General features: G+C 43.6%; 1 protein-coding gene across 1 annotated transcript in view; it reads right to left on the bottom strand.

The window, feature by feature from the left end:
* Positions 1 to 24,284, bottom strand: part of NEGR1 (neuronal growth regulator 1) — a 727,046-nt gene that overhangs the window by 120,357 nt on the left and 582,405 nt on the right. The window contains exon 6 of the mRNA XM_084757074.1: positions 20,354 to 20,505. Coding sequence (XP_084613200.1) covers positions 20,354 to 20,505 — 152 coding nt within the window. The remainder of the gene's footprint in view (positions 1 to 20,353; positions 20,506 to 24,284) is intronic.

Raw genomic sequence — 24,284 nt, 5'->3', positions numbered from 1 at the left:
ACTCCATCTTCTCAGCCGGGTGTCACGCAGTCAAACAGAGGCTCTTGGTGTCCAGACCTTAAGCACTTGTGCTCTGGTGCCCCCTGTTTTAATTCAGGATGACCTACAGCATAGTAGGTATGAGGCACTTCCAAGCAGCTAAATGAGGCCATCCCCTCAGACCGGACACATGCCAGTGCTAATTGGAGTGCACGGACTTTAAGAAGTGTTTGCATGAGGAAGAAAAAGACACCATGTCTTCCCTCTTAGTAAGAAGCATAGAAACAACACCTGGATTACTATGGCTGTATTTGACCTTGGTGTGACCTTGCGAAAGGATGCTTGTTAGTGGAACAGAACCACAGAGAGAGGAGCTGCTTACTACACACCGTGATGTTACTCTGGCATTCGGTTATCCACTGTAGACTTCTGTGTGTGAGGACTGCAGATCTGTGTCTTATTATTTTTGCATATTTTTTGTGGCCTGTGACTCTTCCTAATCTCAAGAAACAAGGATGCTTTAGAAGAGTGATCTAAAATGCTCCTCACCGGATTCTAACTCTTTGTCAGTTCTTCCCTCGTCTCAAAATATTTTAGTATTAATGGATAAAAATGATGAATTATGTCTTGAATAATCCCTGCCCTTCTAGCGGAGGGTCTGGAAGCACTTTGCTTTAATAGAATTTGGTGGTAAAATAGAACACCCATAATAATTTGCCTTTGTTCCCAGACCTTTGATTTAGACATCGAGGGTCTAAAAGTCATTTTAAAGAAGACAAATGTTAGAATTTTAAAGCTGTACAGGATCACCCATGAAGAAGCTGATGGCACAGGTACAACCTGAGAGCAGATAGCTGTGTCCGGACTCAGCCCTCAACCTAGTCGGCGCCCATGGGTAAGTCGGGGGCACCTGTGGGATGAGAAAGGGCGTAACCAGCCCATGCACAGCAGTGGGCATGAGGTGCCACCATTAGCACGGGGGACGTTAGCTCCTCAGGGCACCATACCCAACATGCACGCCCATACGGTGGAGTTATTTTCTTCTGCGTGGTAATCAGTCCACTTCTGGGCTGACATCATCTAACCTTGTGCCCTGTTCTGCTCTTCTCTGTACCAACACTGACAACAACAATATAACTTTTTTCCCCAAAAGGCAAAACACAACAAAATCCAAAATGAAAACCCAAACCAAGCTTATCTTACATAGAATCCAGTTGAGTTACAAGAGTTGCAGTGCTGACTGACTGACAGGGCTTACTTGGAGCTATTTTCCTCCCATTTGGTGTTGTGCCCTCTGTAGTCCTGAAGCTGTGGTTATCTGAGTGTGGATTGCACCATGACTCTCTCTGTGTTGCCTCATTTGCTAAGTGAGCTGAGATGGTCAGTCTGACTCGGCACCAGCCCACTCCAGCAGGGCTTTCTACTTTTATCTCACCTCTGTGTGTCCACACAGGCATCTGTATTATAGTTACTAACAAAACAAAGCAAAAGAAACAACATGACAAATACTTTTTTTGCCAACTTAAAAGTCTCTCTTGGTCTGGGTCTGGTGGCAGTGCACACTAGGCCAGAGAATTCCTTAGCTACAATAAACCGTAACCAAATGATAAATTATCTTTATGGGCTATTTTCTGAGAGATATAAATAACATTTATTAATCAGCTATATTCTTGTCATTATTAATCAGAGAATTCTTTAATCATAAGATAAGGTGCTATAAATTTACATATTGAGGTTCTCTCTTGATTTGTTCAGGGTCAAAAGTACTTAATTTTATTATGTCACTCAGAGACGAAGACTTTGGTGTTAAAGTGTCTTTGGAGGGCTTCTGGCCACATCCTATATAATTTGAAAGCAAGAAAGATTGCTCCTAACAATTATAGTATGAATTAGTGAGTAGATTAACAGAAGACTACAAAAAAGTTGAAGAAGCATACATTAGTAAAAGGTTACATAGCTCATTAAGTAATGCAGCATTAATTAAATCACTCTTTGATCAGTGTAAGAGTAATATAATTAATTCCACAAAAGAGTGAAATGGCTGACCTGCTTTAAGTAACGATCAATGCAGGCACACACACCTCTAGACCCTTGCAAGGCACACAAGAGGGTGGATTGCCAGAGTGGGAGATAAATGCAGGCAGGCAGGGGTGCGTTGCCTGGGAGTGCCGCAGCAGGAGATACCTTCCAAACCAAAGATTAGAATATTTTAGCAACTATATTTTTCTCTATGGCCACTCACAGTGTGAAAGCTCTTGAGAGTACATGAATAGATGTTTGAGATGTGAACACTTTCATAACTTTGTTAAAAGCATCATTCCCTCCCGCGGTCACTCAGGGCCTTTCTTCACCTTGGGGCTATGGCTAGTGTGCATTTGGTGAGAGCCCTGCTGTGCTCCAGCGTCATGGGGTTTCTGTCCTCCTATAGAGAAAGCCACAATGACACTGGAACGGGGAAGGCTATTTCTGGACAGGACCCTGAAAGCACAGGAAAGAAAGGAAAAATAGAGAAATGGGGTTTTGTCAAACTAAGATTGTCTATGTGCAAAGGAAAAAACCAACAGGGTAGAGAGTCAGCGCACAAATGGATGTGTTTGCACAGTACCCTCGTAACAAAGGTTATTAGCTGGAAAATATAAGGAACCAGAAAGGAAACAGCAGATTGAAGAGAAAACCCACAGGGTAGGAGAAAAAGTTCACAAACCACACTTCTAACAAGACACCAACATCTACAATGTATATAGAACTACCAAAACTTGGCAAGTAGAAACAGAACGGAATGATAATATCTATTTATCTATATCTATATATCTATATATATTTTAAAAGAAGATATCTAAATTGCCAGGAGAATAATACCCAATATCGTTAACCACCAGGGAAACGAAAATCATAACACAATGATGCACAAGCCCCCTTAGTAAGAACAGATATGATCAAAGTGAGGAAGGTACACCCGGTGGAGGGTGTGTGGAGGGGCCCTTGCACACAGTAGGACTATAACTTATTAGGATAACCATGTAAACACTAGTGAGTAACTTTGTAACAGCCTCTTTAGGAATGTGTGAGGCCATATATTACACACCTACAAACGTGGTGGGGGAGGCAGGGATGGAGGGAGGGATGGGAGAAAGTGAGGGAGGAGAGAACAAAATAAAGAGAAGCTGTCATGTGATGCAGTGGTCTCAGCATCAGTAAGTGTGCACCCTGACTGCACACTTGCCGGCAGATGCTTCATCCCTCAGAGCAAAGAAATGAGCACAAATGTCCAGCAGCTGTTAAACATACCAGGAAAACACGCTTCATACATGTAGCACATTATTATCTTACCATGTAAATGGCAGAATCTGTCATCTGTACCTGTAGTGGGAATTTTGGTTTCTTTACGAACTCAGGTATGTTGTATAAACATGTGTTTGCTTTAATCCAGGGTGTGGGATATGGGGTTGCCTCAGACTGTCCACCGCAGCAGATTGTTTGCCTCATGTGGGCTCTGATCTTTGCCAAGTGTGGACAGGGGACTCTGAAAGGGAATAAATGACCCTACGCAGCAGGAAATAGTCAAAAGAGAACTATGCCCCCTCTCCTCACTATGCCCCCCTTTCTCTCTTACCCGGTGTTGGAAGGGATTGGGGTGAAGAGAGGTAGAGTCATAAGATCCCCAATAAAGTAGATAAAAAGTACAACACCCACATGGGCCTTGAAGTCATCATGAAAAGTAGTTGGGGGTTTAGTGGTGGTCACCACAGCCTACAGGAGTAGGTGACACAGCGTACCATCAGTGGGTCTAAGCTACAGCCTAGTGGAAGTCAGAACTTACAGTAGAAACATGAGGACAGTGTGCATATTCCAGGAAGCTACTAGGGCAAAGCAATTCCAACTTTCCACTACAAGGACACCTGTGACTGGAGAGACAAATGTGCTTAAGCCAACTCAAGCATCACACATGTATCGAAACATCCCACGGCATCCTATAAGCATACATGATATTTATCAGGTAAAAGCTCAAGTTTTCAAAAGGAAAAAAAGTGGGTAGCTTTTGAAAGGTTAGAAACGGAAGCATCAAGGCAGTCTCTGCACGCTCGGTACAGCGTGGGACGACACACGTCATCAGACTGAGAGCACTTAGGGGCATGCACTTAAGATTACGGAATTACTGCTTAGTCCTGTCTCAGACTGCTTGGCTTATAGATAGAACAACCATTTTCTTCTTTACATAGCAGGGAGAACGTATGAGGAGATAGGATGGCATGAAAGGGATTAGGCTCCATTTATGTTGACGCACTTTAAATAATTAACTAATTGAGGTCAGTTATATGCACAGCTTACTTATCATTCATTTATTACTTATTTTGTGTGTGGTGTGTATGGCTAGGTATAGATACATGTCTGTGTGGTGTGTGTACCTGTGTGTGTGTGTATCTAAAGGTGGGCGTGACATTTTTGTTTCTCCATTGCTTTCTACTTTTCACAACAGGCCTCTCACTAAACCTGGAGCTTGCTTTGTCCAGAATGTCTGGCCAGTGATTTTTCAGGACCCTCCTGTCTCTGTATCATGACCACTAGTTCTGTGATGACAGGTGTGCTTCACCATGCTAGATTTTTATGTGTGTTCTGGGATCTGAACTCTGGTCCATGCCTGCAAAGGCTCTTTACTGAATATTCCCTGAGGGCCCCCTCAAGACAGGTCAAATATGTATTCCTTCCCACATTCTAGCCAGGCCATGGAGCTAACAAAAGTCTTGGGTCCGATGGTGGAGTTAAAAAGAGGCTTTGAAAGCTCTGTGACCGGGTGATACACCCCCAGCTCAGGTTCCAAGAATTAAAACACTACGAGGGAAGCTACCGAGAATCTCATGACTCAGGTCTGAATAAACTGTGTTGCCGAAGCCTGGAATGATGGTGACAGTGTGGACCACGAGGAAGGAAAAGCCTTTGTATTACATGAATGCATTAGCTGCAGCTTGCCCTCTGAACTCTACATGCATGCTACCAGGCACCACACAGGCTTATTACAGAGGCAGACCCAATTCACAGCATCTGCAGCTTGCCCTCTGAACTCTACATGCATGCTATCAGATACCACACAGGCTTCTTATAGAGATAGACCCAATTCACAGCATCAGGGTCACCATGGGGTTTGGAGATGCTAAATTACATCATCACAAGCTCAGAATAGAACCAAGACAGTGATGGGTACCACAAGGTCTGAAGTTATGTGAGGAGGGGAAAGGCAACCATGTACAAACCCTACTGTGTGACAGACACTTCCTATATTGTGCATTTCAAATTTCCAGCTCCATTTGGGGCTTAATTAAGCCCTTCTTGCAGATGGAAAGTCAAAAATAAGAAAGGATGTAACTTCCCAGAGTAATGCACTTTGTATAGTAGAACCTATATTGTGTGTGCATGCATGTGAGTGCACACATGGGCATGCACACATGTGTGTGCATGTTTTTTACGTATACCTACAGGCTCATGGATGGAGGCATGTTGGTTATCCTATTGCTCTGTTTTTGTCCACTGAGACGTGGTCTTTCACTGAACCTGGAGCTGGGCTGTGACCCAGCAGGTCAAAAAAATCTTTCTGTCTGTACCCCGCAAGGCTCATGGCTTTTTACACAGTTACCAGGTGTCTGAGCTCAGGTCCTCCTGTTTGCATGTCGAGTGCTATGACCCACTGATGCATCTTGACATGCCTGTGATTTCTTTTACAATCACTGAAGTAGAGAGAGGCATGGAGAAGCTTATATTGAAATCTAGAATGCTGTGATGCAGCATCATGCACTCCCAGTTCAGCACTCCACAGCATCGACTTAGCAGCCAGGAGCCATGCAGGGCAGGGACCTTTGCACCAGGGACACTAGTAAATGCTTCCAAAGATGGGTTTGCTTGGTTGTTTATTTTTTCTTCAATGTTTATATTAAGAAGGGGACACTGTGGCTGGAGAGATTGCTCAGGGGGTAAGAATACACACAGCTCTCACAGAAAATTTTAATTCAGTTTCAAGCACTTGTGTCATCTGTAACCACAGTTCCAGGTGATCCTACACCTTCTTATTAATGCTGAGGGCACCTGCACTCACAATGTACTTCATACACAATTTAAGAATTAAAAAACTATCTTTTTAGTCCCCCAAAAGTGATTGGGGAGAGTACTGGCAAATGGCTACATGCATAAAGATGTCACCAAGCCTGATAGCCTGAGTTTTGAATGGTGAGAGGTGAGAATCAATGGCTGCAGCTTGTCCTCTGAACTCTACATGCATGCTATCACACGCATGCCCCCCCACCTTACACACACACACACACACACACACACACACACCATAAACAAAATGCCATTTTAAAAATGTGTTGGATCTATAGCTGTCACTCTGGGAAGTGCAAACCAGGTCAGACCATTCTGTTATAAACCCATCCTTTCTGTCAGCAAAGAGCACGCATGAACTCATTCTGACTTGTTCCTATGTACACACTTTGACACAGGGCCCCTCTCATGGTTGGCGCAGAGCTCCACACGATGGATTGTAGTTGCCCTGAGACCCTTAACTGTTTGGAGACATGTGACTCTTGGGCCAGTGTCTTGGGGGAAATCACGGGCTGTGTGGCATTTTTCAACAAAGAGAACTGTGCGTCTTATTATAACTTTGAATGCTGGTATACGCATTCTTTATTTCAGGTAAATATTTCCAAACACACCCCTGGATATGTAAAACGTCATTTCAGAAGCCTGAGTAAAAACATGGAGCAGTTTTTTGGCAAGATCTAACCTACCTCCCAGTTTCCAGCACACAAAGTGATTTACATGAAAATGAAGAGAGCGTGTTGCGGCAGCTGATAGGCAACCACACAGGAAACAAGAGGCACAGCCCTGGGGCGCGGCACGTTCTGGAAAGGAAGTGAGGGGAGTGCTGTCATGGAATACGAGTCCTTAGAGACTTACGGGAGATTCTCTTGCTTCTATCACAGTAAAAAAAAAAATTGCATTCTGCCTTTTGACCTACAACCTGTGTGTGCTACAGAATCTCCTCTTGATAACAGCCACACCACATGGTCTTATTTTCCATGGATTTTCCTTCCTCCCAGACTTTGACACACGCTTAGAAGGAATAGAAGCCATCTTCTCAGAGTCAAAAAAGATTCTTAGGGGAAGAAAAGTTTTATCCAATCAAAACAAACTTTAAAAAAAAAAAGATGGCAATCAAAATACCCTTTGGGTGATCAATTCCATGACCAGGAGAATAGTTTTGGAAAGTAAGTCTGATTTCCCCCCATGAACTTACGAGAAAAACCTTCTAACACATTTGAAATAAAACCCCGTCGCCTCTCAAATTGGCCATTTGCACTCCAGGGCTAACGCTGCAAAAATGCACGGACTGCTTGGGTAATTCAATCACATGTGGGATCGATGCAGGTGGGAAGCACCGTGGTCAAAGGTTGGCCCATAGGCTGTAACTCAAATCAATTTGGGGTAAGTCAAGTTTGATTACATTTTCAGTGATGAGGCTTTCAAAAGCAATTTTGAGCTTGCCTATTCTGAGGGTTGTTTGGTTCTGTCCCAAATCTATACTGCAGGTTACAGAGGCAGCTATCCAGCTGCCTGTCTTCTTTGGAGTTGTTTGAGTCTCGCAGTTGAAAGAAAAATGAGAGAAAAAAATTAAAACAACCAGAAAGATCCAAATAGTACCAAAATGAACAAATAAACAAATAAAACAGATGAAGTTCTTACCAAAGGTATCAGAATGAGGGGTGTTTTTATACCTCATCCAAGTTTTTATTTTTCTTTTCTGTTCCTTTATTTTGTTTATTTATTTATTTATTTATTGGTAATTTTAAACAATGAAGATAAAAGGAAGGAAAGAAAAAAGGAATATAGTGATGAAGAACAGAAAGTCTTGGAGGAGTGCCTCATGAGGGACACACACCCACCCATGCTGCACACTGATTTTGGCACAGAAGTCCTGTTTCCTCAGGCATAGCTGTCAGAGAGGAGTGGCAGCAAGTGACCTGCTCACTAGAGAGAAATAAACCTACCCAATGTATTTTTCAGATAAGTGAAGTTTGTAAATTGTTGCTCATGTCTCCTAAAATTTTGGGTAAGCCAAATTTGTGCTAACTCATATGACCTTCCTGCGTGTGAACAAAGATTAAGATTAATTTGTTTTTGTTTATATATGCCTGTGTGTCTGCTCATGCCTGTGCAGGTGCCTGTGAAGGCCAGAAGAGGGCAGCAGACCCTCTGGATCTGGCGCTGCAGGCTGCTGTGAGCTGCCCCATGCAGATGACGATGGGAACCAAGGTCCTCTGCAGAGCCCCGCAGCACTCCTGGCAGCTGAGCATCTTTCCACCCGCTGACAGTAGCTTTTGTTCCATGTACACATCACCTGCACACACTGCCACAGTCCTAAAGGGCCAACGAGTCTTCGAGAAAATACAAATGTCACTGGAGTTGTAGCTGCTGATTCTTAAAGCACAGACCAGATTCCTGCCAGTTCCTGAGAAACGTGCTGTTAGTTCTTCCTTTGGAAAACGTTTCAGATAACTGTAACTCCTTCAAAGTGTCTGACAGCAGCCTGCTCGGCTCTGGCAGGAAACTCATCTGCCTCACTAATTAGGTGGTTCCGCTTGTGCGCTAATTGGATCGAGTCTTTAAGAAAATCAAAGGAAGGAAGAGTATGAAGTGATTTAAAACCACGTCTCTGAGCTTGGAGCTCGGTCGCTTCTTTGTCTTCAAACTGTTGAGCACTGAAGCTTGCTTTTTTCCTTTTTTTCCTTTTAAAGGTAAAATTGGAAAAATTCCAAGCTGTATTAAATGCTGGCCATGGCGAAGATGAAATAGCATTTCTTGCTGATGTATCACATCTCACTGAGTACACATGGACAGTTAGCTAACATGTGTGTCTGTGGAGAGAGAGATTCCTAATTGCATGCTTTGCATAAGGAAGCCCCGCCTTGGCTGGATAAGCTCTGTGAGGAGCTGAGGTCTCCAGGCATGGCCCCAGCAGCTGTGCGCTCCACAACTGAACTCAAGTGCTTTGGAGAAAGTGTGCCCCATGGAGGGACACCCCCTCCCCTCACCCCCCCCCACCTTCTTGCCTTTATCTGGAAATCAAAATGGCCTAAAGAAAAAATAAACACAAAAGCCAGTTTCACCTCACTCTGTCCTTCTGAGGAATGCCTGATGATTATGCCTTAGAGCTACGACAGACTCAGCACTCACAGCAATGCTTTTGTTTACTTACATACGCCTGGGTCCCTTCACAGGGGCCACATTTCCATCTGTCAGAGAAGGAAACTGAAGCGTGGGGCTCCAGGTGGCAACTTACTGGTTGCCTGCCACCTGCAGCCACAGATTAGACCACGAGTCAGCTGGTCACAGCTGTAGGGAAAATGGTGCCTGTGTGGAGGGGGAGGAGGGAGGACTCAGAGTTCTCTCTGAAATAACAAGAAAGGAATATGGAAACATCCCTCTGAAGGATACCTGGAAATGCTTGACCACCACGGTAAGGGTCTGCTTATGCACTGACTGTGGACTCAAACGCCACCGTGGCTTGAATCTGCAAGAAGCCTCGCAGCCACAGCCATGTTCACAGGCCTGCACCCGGGTTTTGTTTCCTGTAGGACTAAAGCTGAGTAAAATAGCCTTATAGAAATAGGAATAGAAAACAGGAAGGTGCAAAGCCTCTTTTTAGAGGCTGCAGACCAGCGGAAGGGAAGGGAGAGGGGACAGAGCAGTGAGGCTGGTGCTAAAGCTGCCCTGCAGACCTTGGAACTGCCTATAGAATCCAGCACATTCAAATGTAGAATAGTTTCAGTCAATAAAAATAACTTTTGAGTTCGCTGACAAAAACAGGAGAGAAAATATTAGTAGAAAGACACCTTTAGCATAAGCAATACATTCTCCTCTTTCTCCACAAGATGCAGTGCACTTATGGCCTCCGAGCATGAGAGCTGATGAAGGTGGCCATCCACCCAATCTTTTCATCGTATGGATGGGGAGCCTAAAGATGTCTTCAATTTAGGGCAGACTCTCTGTAATGGGCCTCTGCGATGTGGCATATGGCATAGGTATGTTTTATTTTTTATGACCCTTAATTTACATAAGCTTGCAGCCTTTCAAGGCTCATCGACAACAGTGGCAAATATCACAGTTCCTTCTCCCTCCCTCTCCCGACCCTTGGCCAGCTCTGGACATCATGTGTTTTCTATGACAGACTGAAACGCACTTGTCAAGCTGCCTCTCAACCTGGGAGAAAGACAGCGGTGGAGTAATTAATCTCCTGAAGCCTTCCTCATCAACCTGCCCACCTACGCCACTCATTACAAGAGAATGCTTATGTGCATGGATGATTTAATTAATAGCTATAATAAGGATGGTATCGTCATAACGAGCATTGGTCCATTAAGAAGCAAAGCAAAGGATGAGCTTGTTTGCTTGGATACCCCGAGAGACAAAGTTACAGCCAGTTTATTCAGACTTTAATCTGTTTATGTTTGTCCTTCCACATTTGTGTAGTTTATAACAAAAGATGGAAAAAGAGGTGGATATTTGATGTAATAGGCAGTGTGGGGGATATCATGTACGTTCTATTTATTTTCATTATTTATTTTTGTCCATATATATGGTGCGTGTGTGTGTGTGTGTGTGTGTGTGTGTGTGTGTGTGTGTGTGTAGGAGTGCATATGCACATATGTGCTTAATTGTTGAGGTCAAAGGCTAACCTTAGGTGTCTTCCTCAGGCCCTCACGTTTGCCCATTAAACCTTTAACCAATTGAGCATCTCTCATCCTAGTTCTACTTAATTCTAAAGCCCTTCATAAAGACAAAATGTTCTTTTCTCTTTTATAGATGAGATGTCTAAGGCTCAAATATTGATAGGATTGCCCCCAAGTCCTTCAGTTGAGATCTGCTTAACTCAAAGCTTCTAGACACTCACCCGGGAGAGCGGGTGAGTTTGGATGCTTATGTGTGAGTTCATCTCATCTCCTCAGTCTCATCCTATGCAAAGCAAGAGCTTGTTCTAGAGCAGAGATTTTCAAATCAAATTCTTTGGAACTTCTGGCATTTTGGTGGCCTTCACTGCCACAGTGCTCTATGATGGAGAGTGAGAGAGAAAGATCTCCTAGGTTTATCGCCACATCAACCAGCTAGCTCATCCCTGTGGCCTGTCAGCCAGCGTTGGACTTCGATGGAGATGTTGTCCTGTAATCCCACAACACAGCTGAAGTCTAATGACTTCATGGCTGTCAGAGCATCATCACAGCCAGTGCATTCTCACTGGCTTTCAGGGATACAGACAGAAATACTCCTGTTGCAAAGTGGTATAAAAGAGCTACATTTCAATAAGCACCATACAACCCGTCATCATTTTAGCGAATGACTGTGCTTCTTGCTCTCTCCCCTGTAAACGTGTCATATGTATTTGTGCTCTGTATGCATGTGTGTCTGTGCACCATGTCATGTGTATTTGTGTTCTGAATGCATGTGTGTCTGTGTACCATGTCATGTGTATTTGTGCTCTGTATGCATGTGTGTCTGTGTACCATGTCATGTGTATTTGTGCTCTGTATGCATGTGTGTCTGTGCACCATGTCATGTATATTTGTGTTCTGTATGCATGTGTGTCTGTGCACCATGTCATGTGTATTTGTGTTCTGTATGCATGTGTGTCTGTGCACCATGTCATGTGTATTTGTGTTCTGAACGCATGTGTGTCTGTGCACCACATGTGTGTAGTGCTCGCAGAGGCAAGAAGAGAGTGCCGTGGACCCCGAGATTCTAGTCGGGGTCCTCTAAGAACAGACAGTGGCTTTAACACTAAGCCATCTCTTCAGGCCCCTTCTATATTTTTCAGCCATAAAAAGCTTTTTTAAAGTTTAGAATTTATTTCCTCTACTTAGAAAATGTTAACCTAAACTATTCTGGAGCTCTAGCCTGGTAGTCACCATTACTCTGCGGACCTCAGTTCTTCACTTCTCTTGTGCTTGATTTGAACGCATGCTTCCTTTATCACAGCCCTCAGGAACTACATGGTGTTTCACACGTGTACTTCAGAGCCTAAGTGTGGTAGCTTATATAACCCAGGCTTGTGTACGTAGCCTGTGCTGTTGGAGACTCAGGACGGTGGATGATGATTTGGATGCTGATGATGTGTTTCTCAGAATTCACCCATCATTAAATTACATCTTACTGGGCAAAGCAAGCTTACAGAGGCTTCATTTGGGAGGGGGGGGCAGGGATTCTGTTGCTTTACAAAATAGAATCTGTCGCGTCTGGTCCTCCGCTGTCTGCAGCTCTACACTCCCACCAGAGGCATGAAGGGCCAAATTCTGTGCTTGTTTTTGATGGAGGCCTGGAGCACGCCAGGTGCCAGGGTGACCCCGTTGGCTCATAAGAGGCAATCTTTTTCGAGTGGCCTAGCATGGCTATCTGTACACATCTTCATGTGAATTCACCCAAGCTCTACGCATTAGCTAGGGAGAGGAGGGTTTTTTCTCTCCATTCCCATAAACCTATATGCACTTACTGTGTTGATAATATCTGTACAGATCCAGACAACGTGCCACTGCATAGGCCCATGTTGCGATATCAGAGTCTGTGCCCAAGCTCCAACCTAATTCTTGTCAACATTTATTTTGAGAACACATAGAAGAGATATCCTATTAATGTCTCAAAGCCACAAGGGTAAAGGCCTTGGGGCTGAAGCATCACTGAGTGTCCTCAACAGTCTCCAAGGCTAAACTGCTAACTGTATCTTTCAGTCAGAAAGAGACCCTATCTCTTTCAAGTTGTAGAAGCAAACTTCAGCTTTGATCTAGAATACAAAACTTATAAACTCGTGGTATCATCGTTGTCTTCCACATGGGATCAGCCGTCTATAGCAGGATAAAGTAATGAGAGCCAGCAGTAGCTTACTGGCATTTGAGGACATTCTAAGCAAGTGGAGAGATAAAGTATTACTGTCCTGTAAATCTTAATCTGAATTCGGCAAACCAGCCAAAAAGAGCAGCTACCAGCAGTGCCAGTCCAGACCTAACCATCACACCCTGCCCCTGTTCACCTTTCCCACTTCTGTAGACAAGGTACAACCTGTGTGTTTCATATAGAATGAAGACATTTTCTATCAAATTATGTAGGCTGAGAAGAAATAATCTCAGAGAGGTTTTCTAGAGAGCAAAGAAGCAATGTTTCTGAAAGCATTCACTATTGGAAATTCATTGTGGTCTCCAGCAGGGAAGTCAAGGCAGGCAAGCATTTTGTTTAGTCCTTTGATGCTTTAGTGTGTAATGTTTCTGAAAAGATCACTACATGTCCTGCACAGATGTAGGCACATAGGCGAGACAGCCACACAACATTGCCAGAACTAATTCCCAGCAAAGCCCCACAGGATACTTGGGCACACACTTACGGGGTGGGTTGTTATCCACACACAATAGCAAAGTCCCCATCTAGTCTGTGGCTGTAAACAGTTTCTCTGTCACTATCCAGGCTGTTCTTGCCCCACACATCTTCACATACTGGGCCACGGGAGAACTGGGCCACAGCTGCACTAACGTAAAGCTGTGTAGATTTTGAGTGCATTTGCTTCTGCAGCTTTTTTCTGTCTCAACCAATTCTTTCCTCAAACTTCTCTACAGAAGCTGAACCTCTGAGTGTGCGTGTGCACACAGACACACAGACACACAGACACACACACACACACACACACACACACACACACATACACACACACTGAACTCAATATATGTTTCTTGGTGAAAGCGAGGAACTAGGCTCTTCCAATGTGCTATTCTCAAAGATGCAAATGGAGCTGGAATTCCTCCTCACAAGACAGTGAGCACCTGAGGCACAGGGCCCATAGATGACAAGGTGAGATCACTGTTTCCTTCCTTTACAGAATATGCACAGGGTAATTCTTCCACTGCTCATAACACGAGTAAAAACAACACTAAGCAGTTTTGAGTCCCATTGTTTGTACTTAATAAGGAATTCTATTATGGATTCTATTATGTTATCCTTTATGACTTAAAGAATGTCTTTCCTAAGTACTGAGCTATACGGGGCCGCAGCTCCCCCTTCCCCCCTCTCTCTCCTCTCGCTTTCTCACTGTTTTCCTACCATCTATTTTCTCTCACTTGTCAAAGAGTAATCTTTATTTGTAGCAATTTAAAGTAGTTCTATTGACAAAATTACCGAAATCTCTGCTTAAAATTATAGTTCCTTTCACAATTGCAGCTTAAAGCCCTAAGAGAAAATGTTTCTTTCAGAACTCAAATGAGAAGAAGAAGCAAGGCTGGAGAGGATGGGAGTGAGGTCTGTCAAATGGGGCACTGACGTCTGGTTAGGAAACTCACAAGGGGCAGGGCGGCAATTTTGTAGGTGACAGAGGAGCTGACATGTACATAGCCACTAGGACATCAGTGAGAAAATTAGGATAAGCAGGCATCCAGGATGACATCTGGTTTTCTCTTATGTGGCCTAGCCTTTAGAAAGTGTTTTTTAACCCATATCTCAACACCATCTCCTCTATTTAACCTCAATCTATAGGAACTTGTCATCTACTCAGAGTTTTCCACAGAAACTGCTCTAGTGAAGTCACTAACAAGAATATTTCCAATGATGGTGGCCCATTGAAGCCAGGCTTTTTGGCTATTTTATTAGGTTCTCTCCTTTACATCCCTACACTGCCTCATCCCTTCCAACCCTCCAACACTAGGTAGGAAAGAAAGATGGTTAGAGAGAAAAGGGAGTATAAATATCACCAGAATACTTCCTGCTGATTAGGGGCATTGAGTTCCTTGGTGCAAATTTGATCTTCCATTGTCAGGCGATCTCCAACCAGCAACCCGCAATCCAGCAAACAACAAAAAGCAGCAGGAACAATCTGCAGCAGCAGCCACCCTCTGGAGCAGCAGCCACCCTCTGGAGCAGCAGCAAGGGGAGCAGCAGCCACCCTCTGGAGGCTCCAGCACTTACACCCTCTCAAGAGTGCCCAGAATTCTAAACATAAACTGTTTTCAGCCTGCCAAGTCACATTCCTGAGAGAGCATGAAGCAAACCATAGTCAACTGCTGTGGACAATCTAAAGCAGCCCCATCTCCCACACTTGGGATTAGAACAAAAACATATTTGCATAACATTTCTATGTTTAAAAAAATTCACCAAAATTCTCACTATAGCTCATCATCAGCCTTCCTCTGGTCTGAGGTGGCAGAGGGCTTGGTTGCCCCTGGCTTTTCACTGTTCTCCTTTGTCTGGTGTTTCTCCCTATGTCTGGTGCTTCTCCCTATGTCTGGTGCTTCTCCCTGTGTCTGGTGCTTCTCCCCGTGCTTGCCCTTCATGGAGATGTAATCTGGATGTCTGTCCTTCATGTACTTCGCTGCTCGTGTTTTGAAGAGAAAGCTCACTGGATGTACGTTCTGTCCTGATAGTTCCAGATCATCTCTATCCTAAACTCTATATCCAACTGCCTACGAAACATTGTCTCAAACTAAAAATGTCTGGAGATGAACTCCCCATCTTCCCCAAGTGTTAAAAGTGCCCACCCTTTGCTGATGCTCTGGTTCTGGTTAAGGGCACCTACACTAACCACTAGGAGTCAGCTGGAGTCCTGCTCCCCACTGCCTCAGGCCTCATTCTCTCCCAGTTCTCACCTCAGCTCTCCACCCCCCCCCATTTCTATTTGTCAGTTTTATTTAAAGTGTGTGCCATGGGGGGGGGGGGCGTTTGGAGCCCACACAGTCTAGCAAAGTCTTTCAGAATCCAGATCTGCTTTCATATGATTTCATTGTTAAAAAATCACTCAGTGACTCTGAGCATAAAGTTGAAGCCTGGTCCAGGGCTTGTCAGCGTCTCCAGCCTCGCTCATCGCGCTCTCTCCTGCAGCCGAGGAAGGGCCAGCGCGTCTTCTCCTGCGTTCTTGTCACAACGACTCTCTCGTCATTCATCATGGTCCCTTCCTCAAGACCAACCCTCCCATGCTCCTCGCGCTGGGCGTACAGACTCCCGTCTGGCTTCCTTCAGGTCGTGTTGCTGCCATTTTGGTCATTTACTCTACGTTTGTGGTTGCTGTTGAGTGAACTTCTGAAAATGTTTTCCTCAGAGATGAGAAAACGATGGCTTAAGTGCTGTTTTGAGCTGCACATTGGTTGCTTAGGATTCGAATACTGACTTCAGTTTCTCCTGACACTGGATTACAAGCCCCCTCCCTATCTCAGAACAGCCGCGCTGCTGAGCGCTCTGCGCTGCAGTCACTCACTCCCCGGGCTCTCTGCTCCCACTGTCTGAGATCCTTGAGGGCAGGTTATCGATCTACTTACCCTGCTCTTTCCAGAACGTGGCTTATGGCTTTGAACACTGTGACCTTCAGTGCACACAGTGACAACTGAGTGCCACTACTGAACCAGCCACAAAAGTGCCACATGGAACTCCGTGCCTGTTCCACCTTCCCACATTGAGGACCCCAGATGCCCAAGCTATTATGCCATGGGCGGGACATTTAATGTGGGATTAACATCCACAAAATCCTGGTAAGTGCATAAGGGAGGCATGAGGCAACCATGTGGGTAAGTCTTGGGAGATTACCTCAAGCCTGTCTCCCCACCTTTCTCACAAGTGGATTGTATACAGAGCAGCCCTCAGATAAACAGTACAGCCTCAGGCCTAACCCTAACCCTGAGCCTCAGGCCCAGGTAAAGTCACTTATCCCCAGTGTATCCCCAGTGTTCCTTCAGATATATTGAACCAAGAGTTTGGCATATGTGATGATACAGGAACAGTGACTACATTTACTGAGTGCCTCCTTTGGTCCAGATAAAGAGACAGGTGCATTAAAGCCGTTATCTAAATTCCTATCCTGTGAGGTGGGGACTGTGATTGCTCTCAATTTACAAGTGAGTTAACTGGGGATTTGAAACCCATGTAACTTACATGAAGCTACACATAGCTGGAGTATAGTAAAACTTAGACTAAAGAAGATCTGTTTGACTCCCATGATGTACAACACACACACACACACACACACACACACACACATGCACACACACAGACACACACACACACACACACGCACACACACAGACACAGACACACACACACACACATGCGCACACACACAGACACACACACACACACACACACACACACGCACACACACAGACACAGACACAGACACGCACACACACAGACACAGACACACACACACACACACATGCACACACACAGACACACACACACACACACACGCACACACACAGACACAGACACACACACACACACACGCGCACACACACACGCACACACACACACACACGCACACACACACATTCACATATATTTTCTTTCCCCCTCCTTCCTGTCCTGCACACATATTCTTTTTCTGTTCCCTCCCCTCGTCTCCTTGTGCCTCCCCTCACACATGTCCATAACCAAACACACTGGCTTTCTTTTTACAGTTTCATCTATTGCTCACCGTGAACTTACAGATCATCTCATGTCTCTTTGGTGATCTGCAAAATGTGAGATTTTGCAAACCAAAAGTAGACTAAAATGGTCTCAGTGTTTGTCCTGAAGATGATACGCAGGTCCTGATCAGAGCTATAAAGAGGACCTGTACACAGGAATTACTTTTAAACTGTGCTTCAAGTGATCACAATTGTCTCTCACTGTGGGCAGTTTTATGCTCCTGGATGCAGGTAGTGAGGTGGAGTGGCTCAGTGTCTGAGTGTAAGAGCCAGGCAGCAAGGCCCTCAAGCGTGAGCCCTGCCACCGGCTTAGCCTGCTGACCTTTGCCACTGAACACACTCTGCCCCACTCTTCTTATCTGCAAGGGGAACTGAAGAACCCCATCTTTGACTTGTGTGAGGATTAAATGAAAAAATTTTCTGTAAGATATTAGGATAGAATCTAGCCCAGAATAAAATAATAGTAAATGTCATTTCTAATGTTGTCAACATTGCTTGGCATCTCCAGAGGATAATAAGGGAGGCCCACAGCTAGAACAGGTCATCTTTCGTTTACTCATTAGCCCATTCATTTTCTTACTCAGAGCTTAATTTCTTTATTCAATAAACATTCACCAATTAACTATTAAATAGTAGCCACTGTGCTTGGCAATGTGGCAGCTACAGAGACTGAGGAGACACTGACTTAGTTTTGAAAGACCACAGGACTCAACAGAAAAATACAAAATATATAAAAATAACTATTTTGGATTTGGACGTTGGAGGCATTGTTTCAGGGTTACAGTGCCTGCCTAGTAGACTTGAATCATGAATTTGATGTCTACCATGACAAAAGTGAAATAAAAGATAAAATAAAAACAAAAGTTATAGTACAGAATAGAAATGCTTAGTGCACAAGCGCATTGGCCATTTCACGGAAGAGTCCTCTACAGACAAATCAAACTTCCAGGACCAGGTCACAGTTACAGACACGTCTGTCCTTTCTGTCTTTTTAAACCAATTATTAAAATTGTGTTAATGGCTATGAGCAAGTGTGAAATGATAGACAGATATATAGATGATAAATTGATAGGTGACAGATAGATGATAGGTAGAGAAAGATAAACAGATAGACAACAGATAGGACAATCCCTAAATTGTCAGAGCTGTTATTACTATATTGTCAAAAATAGGCTGCAATTTACAAATTTTGCTAGCAAATTACCATGTTATTACCCCTCAATTTTCTTTGCTTTTTAAAATTAATCAATTCTTTCAGATTTTTGAACATTTAAGCCATCTAAAACATTTATAATATCCCGGAGAATACTTACATTAAATTACAAATCAAACAGCTCCTGATCTTTTGTGGCTTTTGTTACTAATCATGATACCATATAAAATATTCTCATGAGAAAAAAAAACTTAGCAAGAATTTTTACAGAAGGCCAGTATATGGCACAGAATGCTTTTCTTTCAAAATTAGTGCTAAGAAATATTAGGAAAATATTAAGCTAAATTAGTGAAAGAGTTGATATAAACTTATACATTTCATCCTCTATCAGAAGTTTTTGGTTATTCCAATCCAAACCTCATCAATCATAAAAGCACAGTGAAGTGTGTGCTAAGTGAGATGGAACATCTCTATCCCACTTTGGTTTCTGCAAAAATGGAAATAGCCCTGCCTGTGATGAACCACGTAATATCTGCATTTCCCTGGGGTAAGTTTTCATCACAGGGTAACATAAGTTTGTGAGCCAGGAATGGTAAGTAATTCAGACAACTGTGTGAAACTAAAGACGCAGTGAGGACGTAGTCTTCTCTGAGTATTTTGAGAAACATTCAATTTTAAAATGAGTGGTGTTTTATGGGTGTAGCATCTGTAAGTCACTTAGCTTCCACAAGGTACTAATCATAGCTGCTGAGCGGAGCGTTAGTGCAGGCTTTTCCCTCTCTGGCCGGGGTCCCCGGGGCACTGCTCATCCTCCGAGTCTAGTCCCTGAGACACTTTAGTGTGAGCTCTGAAGACAGGCAGACACCTTGAGGGCAGATGCACTAATACATCTTCAAAACATCCCTTGCTTTTATTTGCTAAAACTTTTTGGAGAAAATGGAGCTTGCCCAGAGGTGCTTATGTCTGCCTTTTCAATCTTTGGAACAGAAGCCTGTGACCCTGAGCTAAGTGCATCACCTGCCTTTCCTTTAAAGTCTATGAGGTGGAGCTGAACATGCGCGGAAGTGTTCTGCTTAGAAACAGTGACCCTCACATTCTTCTCTACATACATAAGTATGGGCTTTTTAAATAACAAGGTGGCACTTCTGTTAGACAGGAAACACTGCTTTGCAAATGAGTCCCACATTATCAGCAGCAGGGAATCCATCTTCCTCCCTTCCTGACTGCTTGGCCTTGCTTTTGGCTTAAACTCAGCAAGAGACAATCCATTGCTTTGCATTTGTACGTATAAACAGTGTAGCACTTATCTCAATTAATCTTTTCATTGTATTTTAGGAGACAATTCACTGTTTCATTGTATTTATAATATGTGAATTTCTGGTGACTCCAAGATGAAAGTCTGAAGATGAACAACCAACCAAGAGTAAATGCAAGTCATGGTTATTCCATGCTACAATAGAGAACTTAAAAAAATACAGATAAAACCTCATTTAAATATTTTAGGTCATAAGATGTGTCTCATCTATTTCTGTAACCCTTTCCCCCCTCAACTCTAAGACTTTTCACATATAGATGATTACAGGTATTATAACATTCTCAAACACCAGGATAAATTTCAACATTTAACTTTCCCTGTTTCTAAGGCACTTGTTACATTAGGATGTCTAAGGTGACCACACTCCAAGCTTGGGCCTCATTTCTGCTCGTTCAGAGCATCTGGAGGTCTTAGAGTATGCTTTTCAACTTTGTTACTTACGGTTGAGGGGCAGGCTCGCGTTGGTTGTGCCCAGTTTGTTGGCAGCCACACAAGTATAGTTGCCGAAGTGCTCCTGTGTCACGTTGGTCACTGTGAGGATGGATCTTGTGCTAAAATTCTGAATGATAATTCCTTGTTGGCCATTGAAGAGCCTAGAAGACAGAATACACTCTAGTAAGTATGTATCTGGGACACCAATTTTAGATTCAGCTTAGGCAGAGCTGCCATGGCAACCTGTAACTACAGTGTAACCATACCCACACAGACCTTAGCAACATGGTGTTCATTCTTTTCTGCAACACTTCTCTTGCTCTGGTGGGCTTGAGGGAGAAGACAGGCTTGACAGCTGTCCTTTACTCTAATGGATTGCCCTGATAAGTGATAAATCAGACCATGTGGTCTTTGTGTGCACTCTTCCCAGAGTGCAAATTAACCCAGCAGAGCAAAGCCTTCTCACCCAAGGAACAGCACAAAGGGAGAAGACTTAGAGATCCACCTGGCTGTTGGCTTCTGGGTAAGCTGGCTAGTTGATAGGAGCCCAAGACACTTCAGGTGACTTTTGTGGGTGACTCCTCTGAAACATATGTTACAAGGGTTCCTCAAAAGTCAATGCCATATAGCTGTTGCCATGGGCAACCAAGGCAGAGAGATGACTTCCTTAAGGCCAAAGAGAGAAGCATAGTAATGCAGACAGCATTCGGGGTCCTGAAACACGTCTGCCTCATTTTAAGATTGATTTCTACTTGATACTACTGACTTCCTGACACAGCACCTGAGGCCCTTGCTCATTTTGCGCTGGCTTGGCTCAACGTTGTAGTAACAGGTTATGTCTCCCCTTGTTTCTGCCCTCGGCTCCAACCTCCTGCTCTTTTTCTGGTCTATGTTTTCCTATTTTTTCTTAAATCGCTGTCTTCTCTGTGTAACCTACTCTTGCCTTATTCTATCAGTCTGCTTTCTTTCTTTTCTTTTCTTTCTTTCTTTCTTTCTTTCTTTCTTTCCAGTTTGAGTTGTCTGAATTTCCTAAAAAAGGCCAGGCTATGGGGACATACTTTCTTTGATGTTGGAATTGTGTACCAATCATAGTGGTAGCCCAAATACATGGAGTATTTTATGGGTCAATGAGTTGGAGTAATCATGAGATGAAGCCAACTTGAAAACATTTTCTCTCTAAGTATAAATTCCTCATCAATGAGGATAAAACCAGATTCTGCCTTCTGCTTGATTAATTTCAGACTGACGTAAAAGAGACTTAGTGATCCCAAGGTGGGTAAATTCATCCTCCAAATGGCCAGCTAAATTTTCTTTCATGTATGTTTGTTTCATGTCTGACCATGAAGAAGCTCATTGCAGGCTTCCCTGGAGTCAGCCCTGATTCGTGCTCTGTAGCTTGCACTAAATCAAGACAAACTCGGCTACATGTAACACAAGAGATGATTATTATGGGAATTACCTAACTCTCCTTAGTGGTTGGATTTGTCTTATCAAAACACAAACATTATTCAGATTAACAAAATTTTGAGTTGAATGAACATTGAACAAAATTTACATTTGAGCAGTAATAATGACCTGAAGGGGGATGAACATGTTTTTGTTTAGATCACAAGTGGGGAATGAGAAAAAGACTTGTGAGAGAGCAGGTGATGTTTATCACCTTAGAAGTTGAACCACCATGTGGGGGAGATTGGTTGTTAACCAGCTGAAAAACATCCTTGAACAAATTCTGAGAGGAGATATAAATGTGAACAAAAAACAAGAGATGAGGCCTTTAGAGATTTGGGATTATTTTGGCTGTTCATTACTCCCCTTTAAGACACTCCTAGAGAGAACCTCTCAAGGGAAGGCCTCGGGGCTCTGGGCTCCAGCTAAGGTTCTTGTTGCTCCAGGTTCCAGCAGAAAAAATCCTGCTGATAACGCCAGGAGAATCGTTCCTCGGAACTGATATCCTTATAGTTTTATTATTGTGTTCTTTAATCCTGTTCTCCTATTGTTTAGGTTAGTCAGCTTATAAGTGAGGTACTCTTGGCTAATAAGTTTGTAATAAAATATATTTGTTAAGAAAATTGAGCCTACAATGATCCTCAATTATGAATGAGAAAATAGGACAAAAATATGTCAAGCCTATGAAAATATACGCTAAATTCCTACTGCCTAGTTGTACACTTTCATGACTCACCTTAACAAACTATAACCAATTAATTAATTGATTAATTAATTAATTAATATATTTTGATGCCTGAGAACCCAAGGCCAAATGAGCACTCTATCAACTGGGAAATATTTGCATCCGCTTAATTACTTCCTTTTTAAACTGACTGTATATGTCACACATACAGATCACAATGCCATTTCCCTGCCTGCTTTAGTACTGGAGGTTAAGCCATTGTGGCCGTGTCTGTTACAGACACATTTTCTGAGGGCTCTGCAATCCCCTGGAATCCTGAATCCATGATGTGCCCCAAACCAGAACTGTTGTGTTGTTATAGAACTGAGAAGGAATGAACTAGCGTCTTCCCCGGGTTGAACCCTGAGGAGATGTTCTCAGGGGAGTACAATCGGAGGCTCTCGGGCGCCAATGCTTCTCCTCCTCACAGCTCTCTCTGGGTGAGTTGGCTCACCCTTCTGATGAGGCGAAGCTGCAGATGGAACTGAGCCATGCATGCTGTGCATGCCATGTGCCCACGCTCTGTGCAGCCGCTGCTACAGCACCCCAGCACTAACATCTTCCCCACATCACAGCAGCCCGCTCACCCATCAGAGCACTAACCCAAGAGCCAGGGCGATGATGAGGACAACGAGAAAGACAAGTGTCTTCCCTCTCGGTTTTCTCTAGGGGAGGCTACTTTTCTGAAATTAATGAAGTCTACATCAAACTGCTTATCCCTTACACACCACTTGAGAAGCGTTCTCCTTGAGTGCTCTGCAAAGCTGTCTTTCAGAGAGTGTAACTACTGGGGTGGTGTGTTTGGATGTCCAGAGAGTTTTTACCACAAGGATCTTGGCCTGGGAGTTTTATCAAATATTCAATCAATTCTGAAAACATTTACTAAATCATTATGAAGGTGAGTTCCATGTCAAGTGACAAAAGACTAGATTAACACAAACTCTGCCCTTCCACAGGCTGAAGGTGAGGAAAGAAGTGGCCCTGACCACAGATGTACACCACCTTAGTCACTCAACGTCCAAACACGGGTACCACCCATAAGCTCTAGCATGTACGCCCTTAATGTGATCAAAAATGAAGAGTATTTTAACTGATGCCTTCTTTTACTTTTTTAAAAGATTTATTTCAAGGTGATTCACTCTAATTTAGTTTTTGTTAGGAGACTCTTCCTTGGGTGAGGGCATAGCTAAGCTGGTGGAGCACTGTTTTAACATATGCAAACCTGGGTTTGATCTCCAACACTGCGTAAGACGGGCGAGTGGCGGCATATACTTCTAATTAGGTGATAGACACAGGGCCATGCATCTGATGGTTCGAGGTCACTCTTAGCTACATAAGATGTTGGAGGCTAACCTGGGCTACACGAGGTCCTACAGAGATAGAGATAGAAATACAGGAACTAGACGGATAGATATAGACAGATGGCAGAATCATTCCTATATTGCTATTCGCAGATTACTGACTCTCATGGCATTCCCCTACAGTAGAAGAGAATATCTATGAAAGTAGGAGTGAAAGTTATGCCTCAGGCTTCCTGCTCTTCATAAGAGCAGCTGCAGCATATGGTACTCATAAGGAAGCACCTGTCCATGTGTCCTCGCTTTCTTTTACCAAGGGAACTTGGGTGCAAGATCCTTCAATTACTGAACATACTATTGTCCTCCTCCACTGGTACCTGCTGAAGTTTGCTCCATATTGAAGGCATTACCTCTCCCTCTATCTTTTGCCAATGCCTCATAGATCTGTGAGCTGTAGGCTGCTTGATTTGCC

Source organism: Acomys minous, assembly GCF_964271855.1.
Source record: "Acomys minous genome assembly, chromosome: 14".
NCBI lineage: Eukaryota > Metazoa > Chordata > Mammalia > Rodentia > Muridae > Acomys > Acomys minous.
The sequence above is the reverse complement of the archived record's forward strand: the minus strand, read 5'-3'. Positions and strand labels throughout refer to the sequence as shown.